At 51.7% G+C, this 12,821-nt stretch overlaps 1 protein-coding gene across 1 annotated transcript; it reads left to right on the forward strand.

Moving 5' to 3' along the window:
• Positions 1-6,220: 6,220 nt before the first annotated feature.
• Positions 6,221-11,835, forward strand: IL37 (interleukin 37). Its single transcript, XM_028137395.2, has 5 exons — positions 6,221-6,302; positions 7,462-7,524; positions 10,731-10,850; positions 11,215-11,354; positions 11,590-11,835. Exons 1-5 carry the CDS (start codon positions 6,221-6,223, stop codon positions 11,833-11,835), a joined length of 651 nt encoding a protein of 216 aa, XP_027993196.2.
• Positions 11,836-12,821: the final 986 nt, after the last annotated feature.

Raw genomic sequence — 12,821 nt, forward strand, 5'->3', positions numbered from 1 at the left:
TTTATTTACACTGAGCCCTGTCTGTGCTGTACATACACCAAGGAAGGGAAGGATGCCCCCAAAACATACACATAAAAACATGCACACACCGCCTGGCTAGTGTGGCTCAGTGGTTGAGCATTGTCTCATGAACCAGGAGGTCAAGGTTTGATTCCCAGTCAGGCACATGCCCAGATTGCAGGCTTGATCCCCAGTGTGGGGTGTGCAGGAGTCAGCAGATCAATGATCCTCTCTCATCACTGATGTTTCCATCTCTCTCTCCCTCTCCCTTCCTCTCTGAAATCAATAAAAATATATTAAAAAAAAAAACATGTACACACACAAGACACACAAAATACCCATAGCATATACCAGTGATGGGCAACCTTTTGAGCTTGGTGTGTCAAACTTCGCCAAAAAACTGAGCATAACTCGGGTAGTGTGTCACTTTGAGGAAAAAACTAACTCCAAGACTCTAGTTGCAAATGTTTCATCCTCAGGAGCAGCAGATGTTTCATCCTCGGCATGCGGCTGCGTGTCATCAGAAATGGCTATGCGTGTCAATGCTGACACACGTGTCATAGGTTCGCCATCACTGTCATATACAATACACATATAACATATACACAAAACATATACAACCACAAAACACACAGCACACAATAATATAAACACACAAAATACAACACACATACACATAAAAGACATAAACACTTTATGAAAACATACATGTACACAAAGTATATACACATAAAGCATAGTAACACCCCCATACACGCACACACACACAAAAAATGCACCAAATACACACACAGGCAGAAAAATATTGCATGTCAAAAGGTCTGAATGGTGATGGCTCTGTAAGTGGTTAAGGAGTGGTTAGATAAGTGAAAAAAAAGATTTATTAAATTAGATTCCTTAAAAGTCTCTAAGTCCTGGCCAGTTAGCTCAGTTGGTTAGAATGTTGTCCCAATAAGTTAAGATTTCGGGTTTGATCCCTGGTCAGGGCACATAAAAGAATCAACCAATGAATACACAAATAAGGAACAACAAATCTCTCTCTCTCTCTCTCTCTCAATCTCTCTCTGTCTCTCTTCCTTCCTCTCTCTTTAAAATCAACAAATAAAAAATTTTAAAATTCATTGTGTGATGCAAAAATTTTAAAAGTATGTAAGGAAGATATGTATATGCTTTGACCCAGCAATTACACTTCTAGGAATTTATCCCAGGAACATAGTCAGTGATGTATGCAAAGGTTTAATACCAAGCATATTTAGCATGGCATCCTATCTAATAAAAGAGTAATATGCAAATTAACCATCACTCCACTACATCCACAAGCCATGCCCACAGGCCATGCCCACCAGCCAATCAGGAGTAAATATGCAAATAAACCCAACCAAGATGGCTATGGCCACAGAGAGCAGGAGGGAGGCTTGGGTTTCCCTGGCAATGGAGGAAGCCAAGCTTTCCGCGTTCCCTTGCGGGCCTAGGCCTCCACTCAAGGCTACAAAGTTTCAATTATAGAAGATACATAAATCCCAACAGAAATGGTTGCCACCACGGAGCAAGCAGAAGGCTTGGCTCCACTCCAGGCTACAAAGTTTCAATTGTAGAAGATAAATAAACCCCAGATACCAGGGCCTCCACTTGGGTCGCCGGGGCATGTGGCCAGCCTGCAAACCACCACAGGCCCCTCGCCCAGGCCTCCCCACATCCCAAGGGAACCCCCACCCTGATCTGGGACATCCTTCAGGGCAAACCAGCTGGCCCCCACCGGTGCACCAGGCCTCTATCCTATCTAATAAAAGAGCAATATGCAGATTGACCATCACTCCAGCACAAAAGATGGCTGCCCCCATGTGGACACAAGATGGCCACCACAAGATGGCCAGCAGGGGAAGGCAGTTGGGAGGGACCAGGTCTGCAAGGGAGGGCAGTTGTGGGAGATCAGGCCTGCAAGGGAGGGCAGTTAGGGGCATTCAAGCCTGAAGGGGAGGGCAGTTAGGAGTGACCAAGCCGGCAGAGGAGGGAAATTGGGAGCGACCAGGTCTGCAGGGAAGGTCAGTTGGGAGGGACCCAGGCCTGCAGGGGAGAGCAGTTAGGGGCAAACAGGCTGGCAGGGGAGCAGTTAGGCATTAATCAGGATGGCAGGGGAGTGGTTAGGGGGTGATCAGGTTGGCAGGCAGAAGCGATTAGGCGCAGTCAGGAAGGCAGGCAGGCGAGCAGTTGGGAGCCAGCAGTCCTGGATTGTGAGAGGGATGTCCGACTGCCAGTTTAGGCCCGATCCCAGTGGGGAATCGGACATCCCTAGAGGGGTCCCAGATTGGAGAGGGTGCAGGCTGGGCTGAGGGACACCCACCCTGTGCATGAATTTCATGCACTGGGCCTCTAGTTGTATATTACAGTGTAAAAATTAAGACCTGAATGTTCAGAGATTAGTGTAATAAGGTTTATCCACAGGTGACCCTTGTCCTCTTCCTCAACCTCCAACAAATAAAAATGCAAATGAGCAATCAGAGAGCATCCTGTTGTGCATCAATGGTGACCAGATTACCAGGTTTACTGAGGTTGTGTGCCAGGGGCACTACAGGAACTTTATAGTGAGTGCTCCACACCCACAACATCACACCCCCTTGCCAAGGTGACCTCTCTCTCCACTCCCTCCTTCTGGAGCCTGGGGCAGGGTCTCCATAGGCCTAATTCCTGCAGACCCTACAGGGCTCCTCCCACCCCATCTCCTCCTGGGCCCTGGGAACAGGTGTACCTGCCTGGGAGGCAGTTTAGCAATGGTCTTGACTTTGCTTTTCCTTCATCTTTTTCTTCACCATCTCATTCCCATCCCAAAGGTTTATGAAGAAATTCTCCAAAGATCTTTCTTATGAATTTAACAGACAAAATAGGGATTTTAATTCCAGCTCTCAAGGGAATAACCTTTTTCCAGGCCTTTAGCTGAAGAATGAAGTAACTTGCAGCGATAAAAAATCCTGTTGTAGAACAGTATTGATCACATGAAACGACCCGGGGTATCATATTGAGTAGAAAAAGCAAGATGCATTGTTAGTAGGAAAGGCATGTTACAAAAGGATCTACAGATCTACAGAACATGTTTCTGTTTCCATGCATATATGTAGATGTGTGCATGGAAAACCATAGAAGGAGAGGCCATTTAAGGGATGGAACCACCATACGCTCATAAAGGCGTGTGCTCTAGTCCTGTGCTATTGGAACTAAGTGTGTGATCAGAGGTTAATTGCTTAACCCCTTAAACTACTCTGTCTTTTGTCTGGAAAGCAATGAGAACAGCACCTCCCAGCGGATAGTCAGAGGATCAAGAAAATAAAGACAGAAAGCCCTGGGCTAGGTTCAGGCCCAGCAGGTGCGAGCACACATGGCCAGGACTGTGGGTGTTGCTTTGTTCCCGCATTTGGTGGTGCTGGTGGTGGTGCCTAGAAGCTGTGATCTTACTTGGTTGTGTGGACTTTGATCTGAATTGACTGCTGGTTTTGGTGTTGTGAGGCTCAGCCATACTTGTGACTGGACAGGAGCAAATACAATGCAAAGCACATGGGAACACCCTGTGGGCTGTAGAGAGAAGCTGGTCGTTGGGGGAGCTTTGCACATCCCCACTGAAGGAAAGGTGGAGGGAGGTGTCGGTGATGTCCTGGAGTGCATCTGGAGGAGAGATGCCAGGAGGGCCTTTTTCTCGGCAATGTGGGCATTGTACCTGGGGCTGGGGCAAAGAACGCACGTGAGGGCAGGGACATTCTGCGGCACCGGGCCACTGCCTGACCATCTTGCGTCTCCCTTTCTTCCCCTCAGGTCTCGTCCCCACCCCTCTGTTGTGGGCGTACATGGGCAGCCCCACCGTCTGTCTTGAGCACCTTGAAATGTGTTGAAGGAAGGTGGCCCAGTCCTTGGCAGAGGTGGCACTGCCCTTAGGAATTTTGCTTATGCGCACACATTGCAAAATGGCAGGCGATGACGACTGATAACCTAAGATGCTGTTATCATTGGCTAAAGGAATGTTGCCATGGCTTTTGTATATATACTCCCAAACTTTATTCATACTAAGGGTAAAGCCTGGTTCCGCCACGTCAGAGATTCTGAGGACAGAGCTCCAGGGGCCCAAGACAGAGCCACAGATCGAGGGGATCCAGGTAGGTGGTCCTCACCACCCCCCTTCCCGGCACAAGAGGCCAACAGATAAGATAGGGAACCAGATGCTCTCCCCGCCCCCTCTGCTGTTTCAGCCCAGCAGCCACTCGCTGTCTCCTAGGATGGCTTCCCCAAGGAGCAGGGCCTTGCTGCAAGGCCAGGCCAACACAGAGCTTAGGACACCTTAGGGAGATGCTGCTACCTGGTCTGAAGGCTGAACTGATTTCCAAGTCGGGGAAGTACTGGACTTCAGAAGGAGATACTGGGCCCCCATATTTTGAGTGTCCCTAGGTGGCAAGAGAGGATCTCATGCGCCTAACACCCTGCTTCTTTAGGGAGCCTTGTGGACCCCACTTGCACCAACATTGATATAGGTGGCCCCCATAAGCAGCTCTCAGGGACACCGGGGGCCTCCCTCCTGGGCATCACCCTGTTCTCCCCCAGCAGCACATATTTGGGCACCCACATTTCTGCTAGACACCTTTTGTCTGGTGGCCTGTGGCTGCTAAATTCTCTGCCTTCTTCTCTGTGTCCCTTATTTACCCCCCAAACTGCAAAGGTAATTGTGCTTTGTGGGTTCAGGGGATGCGGACAGAAACCAAACATAAAATCAAATAGTGGATATCTGTGCATCCCTTAAAGCTCCTCCAGGACCCCCCACCCCAGGGCCTCAGTGACCATCCTCAGCTTTCTCCACAGTCCTGGATGCCGGGCCCTGGAGCCCTTCCTTTTCATGTTTATTTTTTGCGAAACCATTTACTTCCCTCTGTCACACGCTGAAGGCATTCTTGGAGGTTTGGTTTTCCACGTAAATTGACCATCTACAATGTTTTAAAAAATATATTTTTATTGATTTTGAGAAATAGAGGAAGGGAGAGGGAGAGAGAGAGAGACATTGATCGGCCACCTCCTACCAGAGATCAAGCCCACAATTTTGGCATGTGCCCTGACTGGGAATATGAACCGGCAAACTTCTGGTGCATGGAAGGACACCCAGCCCAGGGTGCCACACTGGCCAGCCCCCCTCTGCAATCTTAAAAGTGGTGTGGCCCTTGAGAAGTCGCTCAAGGTTTTCTTCTTGAAAACTTTTCATCTTGAAGGTTTTCAAGAACAAGAATTCTTGCCTCTGCCCTCACAGTGCTGCCCTGAGCTGACACTGGGGAAGATTCTGTGTGAACTGAGTGAGAAGTGATGCATGATATTGGGGAAGAGGGGTCTCCTCTGTCAGCCTCCTTAACACAGCAGGAGCTGAGCCTCCTGGGAGAGTTTGGAGGCTCCGTTTTCCATGACAAGAGGCTGCAAAGAAACTGCCTTTCTTTGCAAAGATTTGACTGCGAGGAGGTTGTGTGTGTGTGTGTGTGTGTGTGTGTGTATGTGTGTGATTTTTTTCTGTAAAGGTTGGGACAGTCAGCATTATAGGCTTTACTACCTATCCTTGAATACTCATCTCTGCTGTGTAGCTGGAGAGCAGTCACAGATGACATACAGATGCCTGTGTTCCAATAAAACTTTATTTAAAAAACAAGAGTGGACCCTGGCTGGGGTAGTTAGAGTGTCATCCCAATATGACAAAATTGTGGGGTAGATCCCCAGTCAGGGCACATATAAGAATCAACCAATGAATGTGTAAGTGGAACAACAACTTGATGTTTTTATATCTCCCTTCCTCTCTCTTTCTCTCAAACAAAACAAAACAAAAAACAAAACAAAACAGGAGTGGGATGACTTGGCCTATGGACTATAGTTTGCCAGCCCTGGGATTCGAGCAATGCAGTTTGAACTGTCTATGTCATTTTTATAAAATGTTGTCAAGATCCATAAAAATGGTATTGTGACCCACAGGTTGGAAAGCGTCACTTTATAGGGGCGGAAATCAAAGGAACACTGGAGGGAAGAGCACGGTCAGCTGGGCAAGGCCGCCCCAACACCGCCAACAGTTCTGGGCAGAGAGGGCGGCCGGCGGCCTGCTGCACAAGCAGGGCATTGGCAAGGTGTCCTAGGTCAGGTGCCATGACAGTGTCCTTTCTGTCCCCTCAGGTCCTGCCTTTCATCCCAGGCTCTGGGTCATTTCATCACCCTGACGATGTCCTTCCAGGAGCAGAGCATAGGAGCGCAGGTGGACTCTGCAGACGGGGAAGGGGCCGGAGGCCAGGGCAGCGCCGAAGGTGAGGTGCTTGTGAAGATCCGCCCCCACCCCCTCAACCCCCCACCCCAACCCCGCGAGGAGCTGTGTACAGGCCCCTGCCTCAGGGACCCTGCATGGGTGAATTTGAGGACAGAAATCCTCAAGGGGAGATGAAGCTTAGTCGCAGGCGACTGGGGCAGCTGGTGGTGGATAAATGGGCCAACTTTATCAGCAGCTTGGGGCGTGACGTCCTGACTCACCATTGCCATGGGATGATTTTGAACCCTCCACTGGCACCTGTGCTCCTGCCTGCCCAGCCCAGCCATGGAGGGGCCTGCGTGGGGTCTCTGCATCTCGGTGGGCAGTGACCCAGCACCTCTGAGCACTCCCGGGAGGAAGCACTGGGCACTGGCTCAAGGGAGACATTAAAAGCAAAACGCTGAACCCCGTGGCCGTCCAGTGAGCAAGTGTGAGGGGAGGGGCCCAGAACACACCAGAGGCCCACATCCCTGAGCACATCCCTCACACGTGGCCGTCACAGTTCAGAGCTAAAATCAGGACGTTGGTCTGACAACTGCAGGTCCACTAAGGGTAACAACAGGGAGGTCGACATCCAGGCCCGCTCCTGGCGCAGGGCTGCGGGCAGCTTCTACTCACTCTGCCCTGCAGTGCGGGGAGTGGGCGCTGGGCAGGGCTGGGCACGGGGAACTTGCAGCGACGGCACTGAGCCGTGTCCTGCGCTGCCTCTGTCATCAGTGCCCTCTGCTTCTCGGAAGCCTGGGGCTTCCTGAGCCGGGGACACGTGGGGGCACGTGGGGACACGCAGCTCCGGGCGGCGTCAGACTGCCAGCGGTGGCTGAGTGGTGGCAGAGCCAGGCTGGCAGATCCTGTTTGCAGAGCACAGGCCGGTTCTTCTCCCGCAGCCCCGTGCGCCCTGAGTCTGGTTCCTCCCGGCGGGCGCTCCTCAGACTTGGTGAGGGATGCTCTGCCCTGAGCTGTGCATGTTCTATGGCGGGTTCTGCACTCAGCTCCAGTTCACCTCTGTTCCCCAGCATTTTCGACCAGAAAAGTTATTTTTTAATGTCACCACTGCCTCTCTTCTTAGTGTTGCTGAAAACACACACAAACAAGTAAGGCATTAAGTGGCCGCTGGTGCTCCTGGCCCCTGAAACACCCCACCTCACTGTCTCTCATTCCAGACCCAACCCACGGCGCCCTGGAGCCCGGCCCGAGCCTCACCTCCCTCAGCTTGGCCAATGCAGGTACGGCCCAGGGCCTGGACAGGGTGGGGTGGGGAGGGTCCCTCAGGGCTCTCTCAGGGGAAGGGGAGAACCAGAGACGGGGGACACCTATAGGTGCCGGGGTGGGGCTAACGCTTCTCCTTTGTAGAAGCACATCTCAGCAGGGCCAATAGGAAAGATGGGCTTTGGTTTCTGCAGAGAGAGAAGGTCACACAGACCTCTGAGTGGCTCAGGAGAAAGAAGGCTTTGAGCCTGGGAACCTTCCAGGTTCCTCTTCTGACTGTTTCTGGCAACCGTGACTTTCCCACAGCGACTATGAAAACCAGGAACTGTGCAGGAGGGGCATGGGGGACCCACACTATGGGTGCCCCAGCCACACTGAGCTAGAACCTGTCCCACAATAACCCAGGAGAAATGTTAGCATCACCACGTGCCAGGTGCAGACACTGAGGGAGAGAGGGGGCTCTCTGCCCAGGCGCACAGGGAGTGAGCGACAGATGCTGGGGTCTGAGGAACTACACCTCTCTGCCCAAGTTAGGTTTCAGGCTCCCACAGCCCTCGCCCCGGCACAGGGCAGAGTCAGGAGCCCGTGGCCTGAGTCCCAGCTCCACCCCAGGCCATGGGGGCACACCGAGCCTCAATCCCTCCTGGGGAAAGGGAAGTGAGCCCCACAGGAGACGAGGTGCACACTGTGCCGGGATGGCCCTGTGTCCCTGGGAGCCACACTGCTGCTGCCTCAGGGATTTGGTTGGGTTTGGCCCTGTGGGTGGAGGTGTCTGTTCCTGCTCCACGCTTGCCCTGCTGGTGCCCCCGCCCACGCAGAGGCAGAGGTTCTCAGGGTGGGGTCCCTGGACCAGCAGCAGCAGCTCCTGAAAATCTGTGGGAAATGAAACATCTCTGGCTCCACATAGACTCTCGCATTAGAAACTCAGGGTCTGAGGCTCAGGAGGCTGTTTGAGCAGCCATCAGGGTGACTGTGCACAGCAGTGGGGGTCACTGCTCTGCAGGGAAGACACCAGCCCCTGGAACATGAGGCTGTACTGAGGCCTCTGGAAAGACATCGGAAGGATGGATTGGGTTCAGGAAAGATGCGAGAGAGGACATCACAGACCTGAGGGCCCAAGGCAGGCTGTGGCAGGAGGGAACAGAAGTAAGAGGACAGATTTAGGAAAGACAGGGTGTCCCAAAAACATATGCACACTTTAGCAGATGATAGTTCATTCTGAAAATGAAATCTATTTTAATAATCACTGCCTTCATTGTTAATCAAAGTGAGGGTGCATTTTTGGGGTTACCCTATATTTAAGAGTTAAACAGCATGAAGTTAGTGCTAGAAATGCAACTTACATAGCTTGTCTGGGTGTCACTCTGGACCAATTGAATCAGAATCTCAGGGTGTGAGGCTTATGCACACATGGTCTTAAAACATCACCCACCAGGTGGTCCAATGTGTAGCCAGGTGGTGCTCAGACCAGCAGCAGTGCCAGCCCTGGCGCTGATGGGAAGGCAGAGTTGCAGGTGAGGTTAATGTTTGAGAAGTTGGAAGGTTTAGCAGGGGTCCTCATACTTTTTAAACAGGGGGCCAGTTCACTGTCCCTCAGAGAGAAGGAGGGGAGTCGGAGAGTGCGGCGCACATTCCACACATGTGCACTGCGGGCCCAGGACAAGTCGGCTGCTAAGCACGACAGGCAGCGGCGGCAAAAACACCCGGCGGGCCGGATAAATGTCTTCGGCGGGCCACATGTGGCCCGTAGGCCGTAGTTTGAGGACCCCTGGTTTAGAGTTTATCTGCTTTCATGATTCTGAATCAACCTGCATAAGCCCCACGAACGCAGAATGACTGGGGGTGGGGGTTCGGAGGGGAGAAGGGCAGAAAGAAGCTCCTGGGGAGATTCTAGTGTAAGCCGGGCTGTGACCCCTGAACCTCATGTGACCCCCGGATCTCACATGACCCCTGGTCATTGCAGTTACTTAGGGTCTGGCCTGGGCCACCTACCCTGTCATAAGCACAGAGTGTCCATGACCCTTGGGGCACTAGGCTGGGGCCCAGGAGGACTGTGCCAGGCCAGACAGGTACCTGCACTCAGGACCTTCCAGTGCTGTAGGGAGACGAGTCAGGGACACCGGCCCTGTGCCACAGGTGTGCCTGCAGAGGACTGTGACTGCCCAGGGGGGAACCCTCCACGCAGAGGGGCTGAGGAGGGCTCCAAGGAGGAGGCGACAGAGAGCCAGTGTCACAGAAAGAGTCCCTGTTCCCAGGGTGAGAGGAGACAGACAGTCCTATTGATGGGAGGAGAGTGAGGCCTCCGAGTTCATCTCTGGGTGTCATTACCATCACAGATAGTTACACGATAGCATCACTTGGTGCAGTGGTTACTGTACTGCCCTGTCTGACATTTCACAGCCACCATCCATGAAGATAGATTATAGGTCCACTGTGGGCTCCTATCTCCACCCATCAAGTACATGAACCCTGCAGAGGGCGGGCCGCCTGCGCAGTCAGCGGCCAAGCGGGGAGGGTGTCTGCAGGCAGGGCTGGCCTGAAAGCTCTCTCAGGAGCCCTGCCCTGGCCATGGCTGCGGCTCGTCGTGCCCATTCAGGGAGGTTCTTGGAAGGCCAGGCTCAAGCCCTGTCTCTTTCTGAGGGCCTGCAAGGCCAGCTGGTGTCACGATGTGGCCTCCTGTGCTTCCTGTCTCCACCTCGTACCCTTTACTGCCCCTTCATGGCCTGGCCAGTGCCAAGATGGGTTTCCCCCAGGAACTGCTGGGTGCAGCAGAGGGGTTAAGAAGAATAACGATGAACATAATAATGATTAACAGCTCCCTGTCTGAGTTCTTTCCATACTCAGACACCTGGCTAAGTGTTCATTTGTGTAACATTTTAATCCTGTCAACACCCCTTCGAGGTAGGTGCTATTCTTACCCCATTTTACACAGAAGGACATGGAGGTTGGAGAGATTAAGTGACGTCTGCTATGTGCTGGAGCAGTAACTCACAGAGCTTGGAGTTGAACCCATGTGTTAAAATTGGGAACCCATGTGCTCACACATGTGCTGAATCGCTGGTCTGGAGCAAGGCAGAGAGCCTGGGGTGGGGAGGTCTTCAGAGGGCTGATCTCTGAGCCCACAGGCAGGAGGGGTCTGGGCTGGGACCCTTCCTGTGTCCTAAGAAGGATTGAGTTTTCCATTTTCAATGTGAAGTGTTGACATCTGGTTATATTCATCTAGATCCAAAAGTCAAGAACCAAGAACCACAGACATTTACCTTTTACGACCGGGACCATAAAGTATTGGTGCTGGTTTCTGAGACACTCATAGCAGTTCACAAAAAACCCTCCACACGCCCAGGTGACTCTGACTCTTCTTCTCTCTCTCTCTCTCTCTCTCTCTCTCTCTCTCTCTCTCTCTCTCTCTCTTTCTCTCTCTGCTGTTTTCTGTCCGCCAAGTCCTTCCAGCTGGGGCTCAACTCAGGCTGTAGGAGGACACCTCCACCTCCAGCAGGGGGCAGGCAGTGGGCAGAGGGGCCCCGGGGACTGCTAGGAATGCAGTGGTGGAGTGGAGGGTCTGTGAGGGTACAAGATCTGAGGGGGGTCTTTCTGGTCTGTGGGGGAGGAGGAGGCTTGCACCGAGTAAAAGAGCCTGCAGCCCCACAGACAGAAGGCTCATCCCTGATCTGAGCACGACCCTGCTTTTTGTGACTGTCTTTTCCCAGAGATTGTCTACGTCTTAGCCTCTCCCATGAGCTCAGCGGGTGACAAGGGAAACCCCGTTTTCCTGGCTGTGTCAAAAGGAGAGCTCTGTCTTTGCTGTGAGATGGACAAGAAGAAAGGCCGACCGGCCCTCCAGCTGAAGGTGAGCATTCCCACTCAGTGTCCTGTCCTCTCAGCCACCTCAAAGGGGAAGGCCAGGCTGGCAGTGCCCCTCGCTCCCCACTATGCTTCTCCCCTTGGCCAGTGCCACAGGAGCCCCTCTGGGGAAAGCCGGTGAGAGAGCTGCTGGCCCTCCTTGGCTCCGAGCTCCAAGATCCCATGGCTGAGGTTTCCCTGGTCAGAGGCTGTGCTGCTGACCACTCCCTTCTACCTCACAGAAGAAGAAGCTCGCTTGGCTGTCTAACTCAGCCACAGAAGATTTGAAGGGCTTCACCTTCTACAGGAGGAAAAGGGGCTGCCGGAACACACTGGAGTCTGCGGCCCACAAGGGCTGGTTCATCAGCACCGGCCATGAGAATGAACCTGTCAGAATGACAGACAAGCTTGGGAGAGAGGAGCTCACCGACTTTGCATTTATAGCAGTCAGCAAAGCTCCAACAAGCCCCAATGAGGTCAGCGAGTAGGACACGAATCTTGATAACTTTCTAATTTGCATTCAGCTGCTCAGAAAATAAAGAAGTAATACCAGAAAATTAAATGCTTCATTTTAAGGAGAGGGTAGGTCTTTACTGCTTCACATAGTCAGATCTTCATAATTTTTGTCATTTGCATTTAAAAGAACATTTCCCAGTAAGTTGCACTGAAAATCCACAAAAATTAAGCATGTGGTGAAAAAAAAGTACCAATATGTATGCATTTCCTGCTAAATACTTTCATGTAGTCAATAAAAATCTGAGTGTGTTACAAAATAAATGTGTTAGTCATATAAAAACAATTAAAAACTAATTTGCTGAAGGTACAAAGACCAAAAGTTTACTTTAATTAATCAAATAAATTTGATTTTGTCAAACTATTTTTTTGCATTTACTTCACTGTGAAATAGCTTTAGTCACTAGATTTTGGCAGGTTAATATTAAAAGTTGGTAATAAATATACATGCACATGTGCACTGAACTGCAAGGTAAAATGTATTTCAAAGAGTGCACTGTAGTGAAAAAGAAGTTTGAAAAGCACGATTTCCTGGTTATGAAAGCGGTCAGCCAGTGGGAACAGACAGAGCTTACTTAGTTTAACAGGTTGGCCCAGGTGTAGGCTCTGAGGCTGTCACTCACCGTCACTCAATGTCTCTCGTTGTCATGGTGCCCTCTGCTGGTCACAGAAGGCAGAGCTGATGGCTTCGCAGACCCAGGGATAGGTGGTAGTAAAGGTGAAGGTCTCTGGATGCCCTGGCAGCTGGGCCCTCTCTGCAGCAGGACCCATGAGGACGGTTCTTTAAGGGGTTTGCGATGAGCCAAACACTTTCATTTGTGAACCTAAGGTGAGCAAGGAGTGAGCAAGGAGGTGAGCAGCATCAGCTCATAACAGGTCTTGGGGTCTCACTACAGAGCTTTTGGGGTAGACAGTGTGGAGGGCTGTACTCAGGGGAGTGATGTGAAGGAGAGGAAGGTGA

The sequence above is a fragment of the Eptesicus fuscus genome, chromosome 16 (genome assembly GCF_027574615.1).
Source record: "Eptesicus fuscus isolate TK198812 chromosome 16, DD_ASM_mEF_20220401, whole genome shotgun sequence".
Taxonomy (NCBI): Eukaryota; Metazoa; Chordata; class Mammalia; order Chiroptera; family Vespertilionidae; genus Eptesicus; species Eptesicus fuscus.

Bases quoted from the DNA above. Each gene is read 5' to 3' on its own strand.
- IL37 (XM_028137395.2), top strand. From the start codon at position 6,221: ATGTCCTTCCAGGAGCAGAGCATAGGAGCGCAGGTGGACTCTGCAGAC. The intron at 7,525-10,730 runs GTACGGCCCAGG...ATATTCATCTAG, and splicing joins CCTCAGCTTGGCCAATGCAG to ATCCAAAAGTCAAGAACCAA. The intron at 10,851-11,214 runs GTGACTCTGACT...GTCTTTTCCCAG, and splicing joins AAAACCCTCCACACGCCCAG to AGATTGTCTACGTCTTAGCC.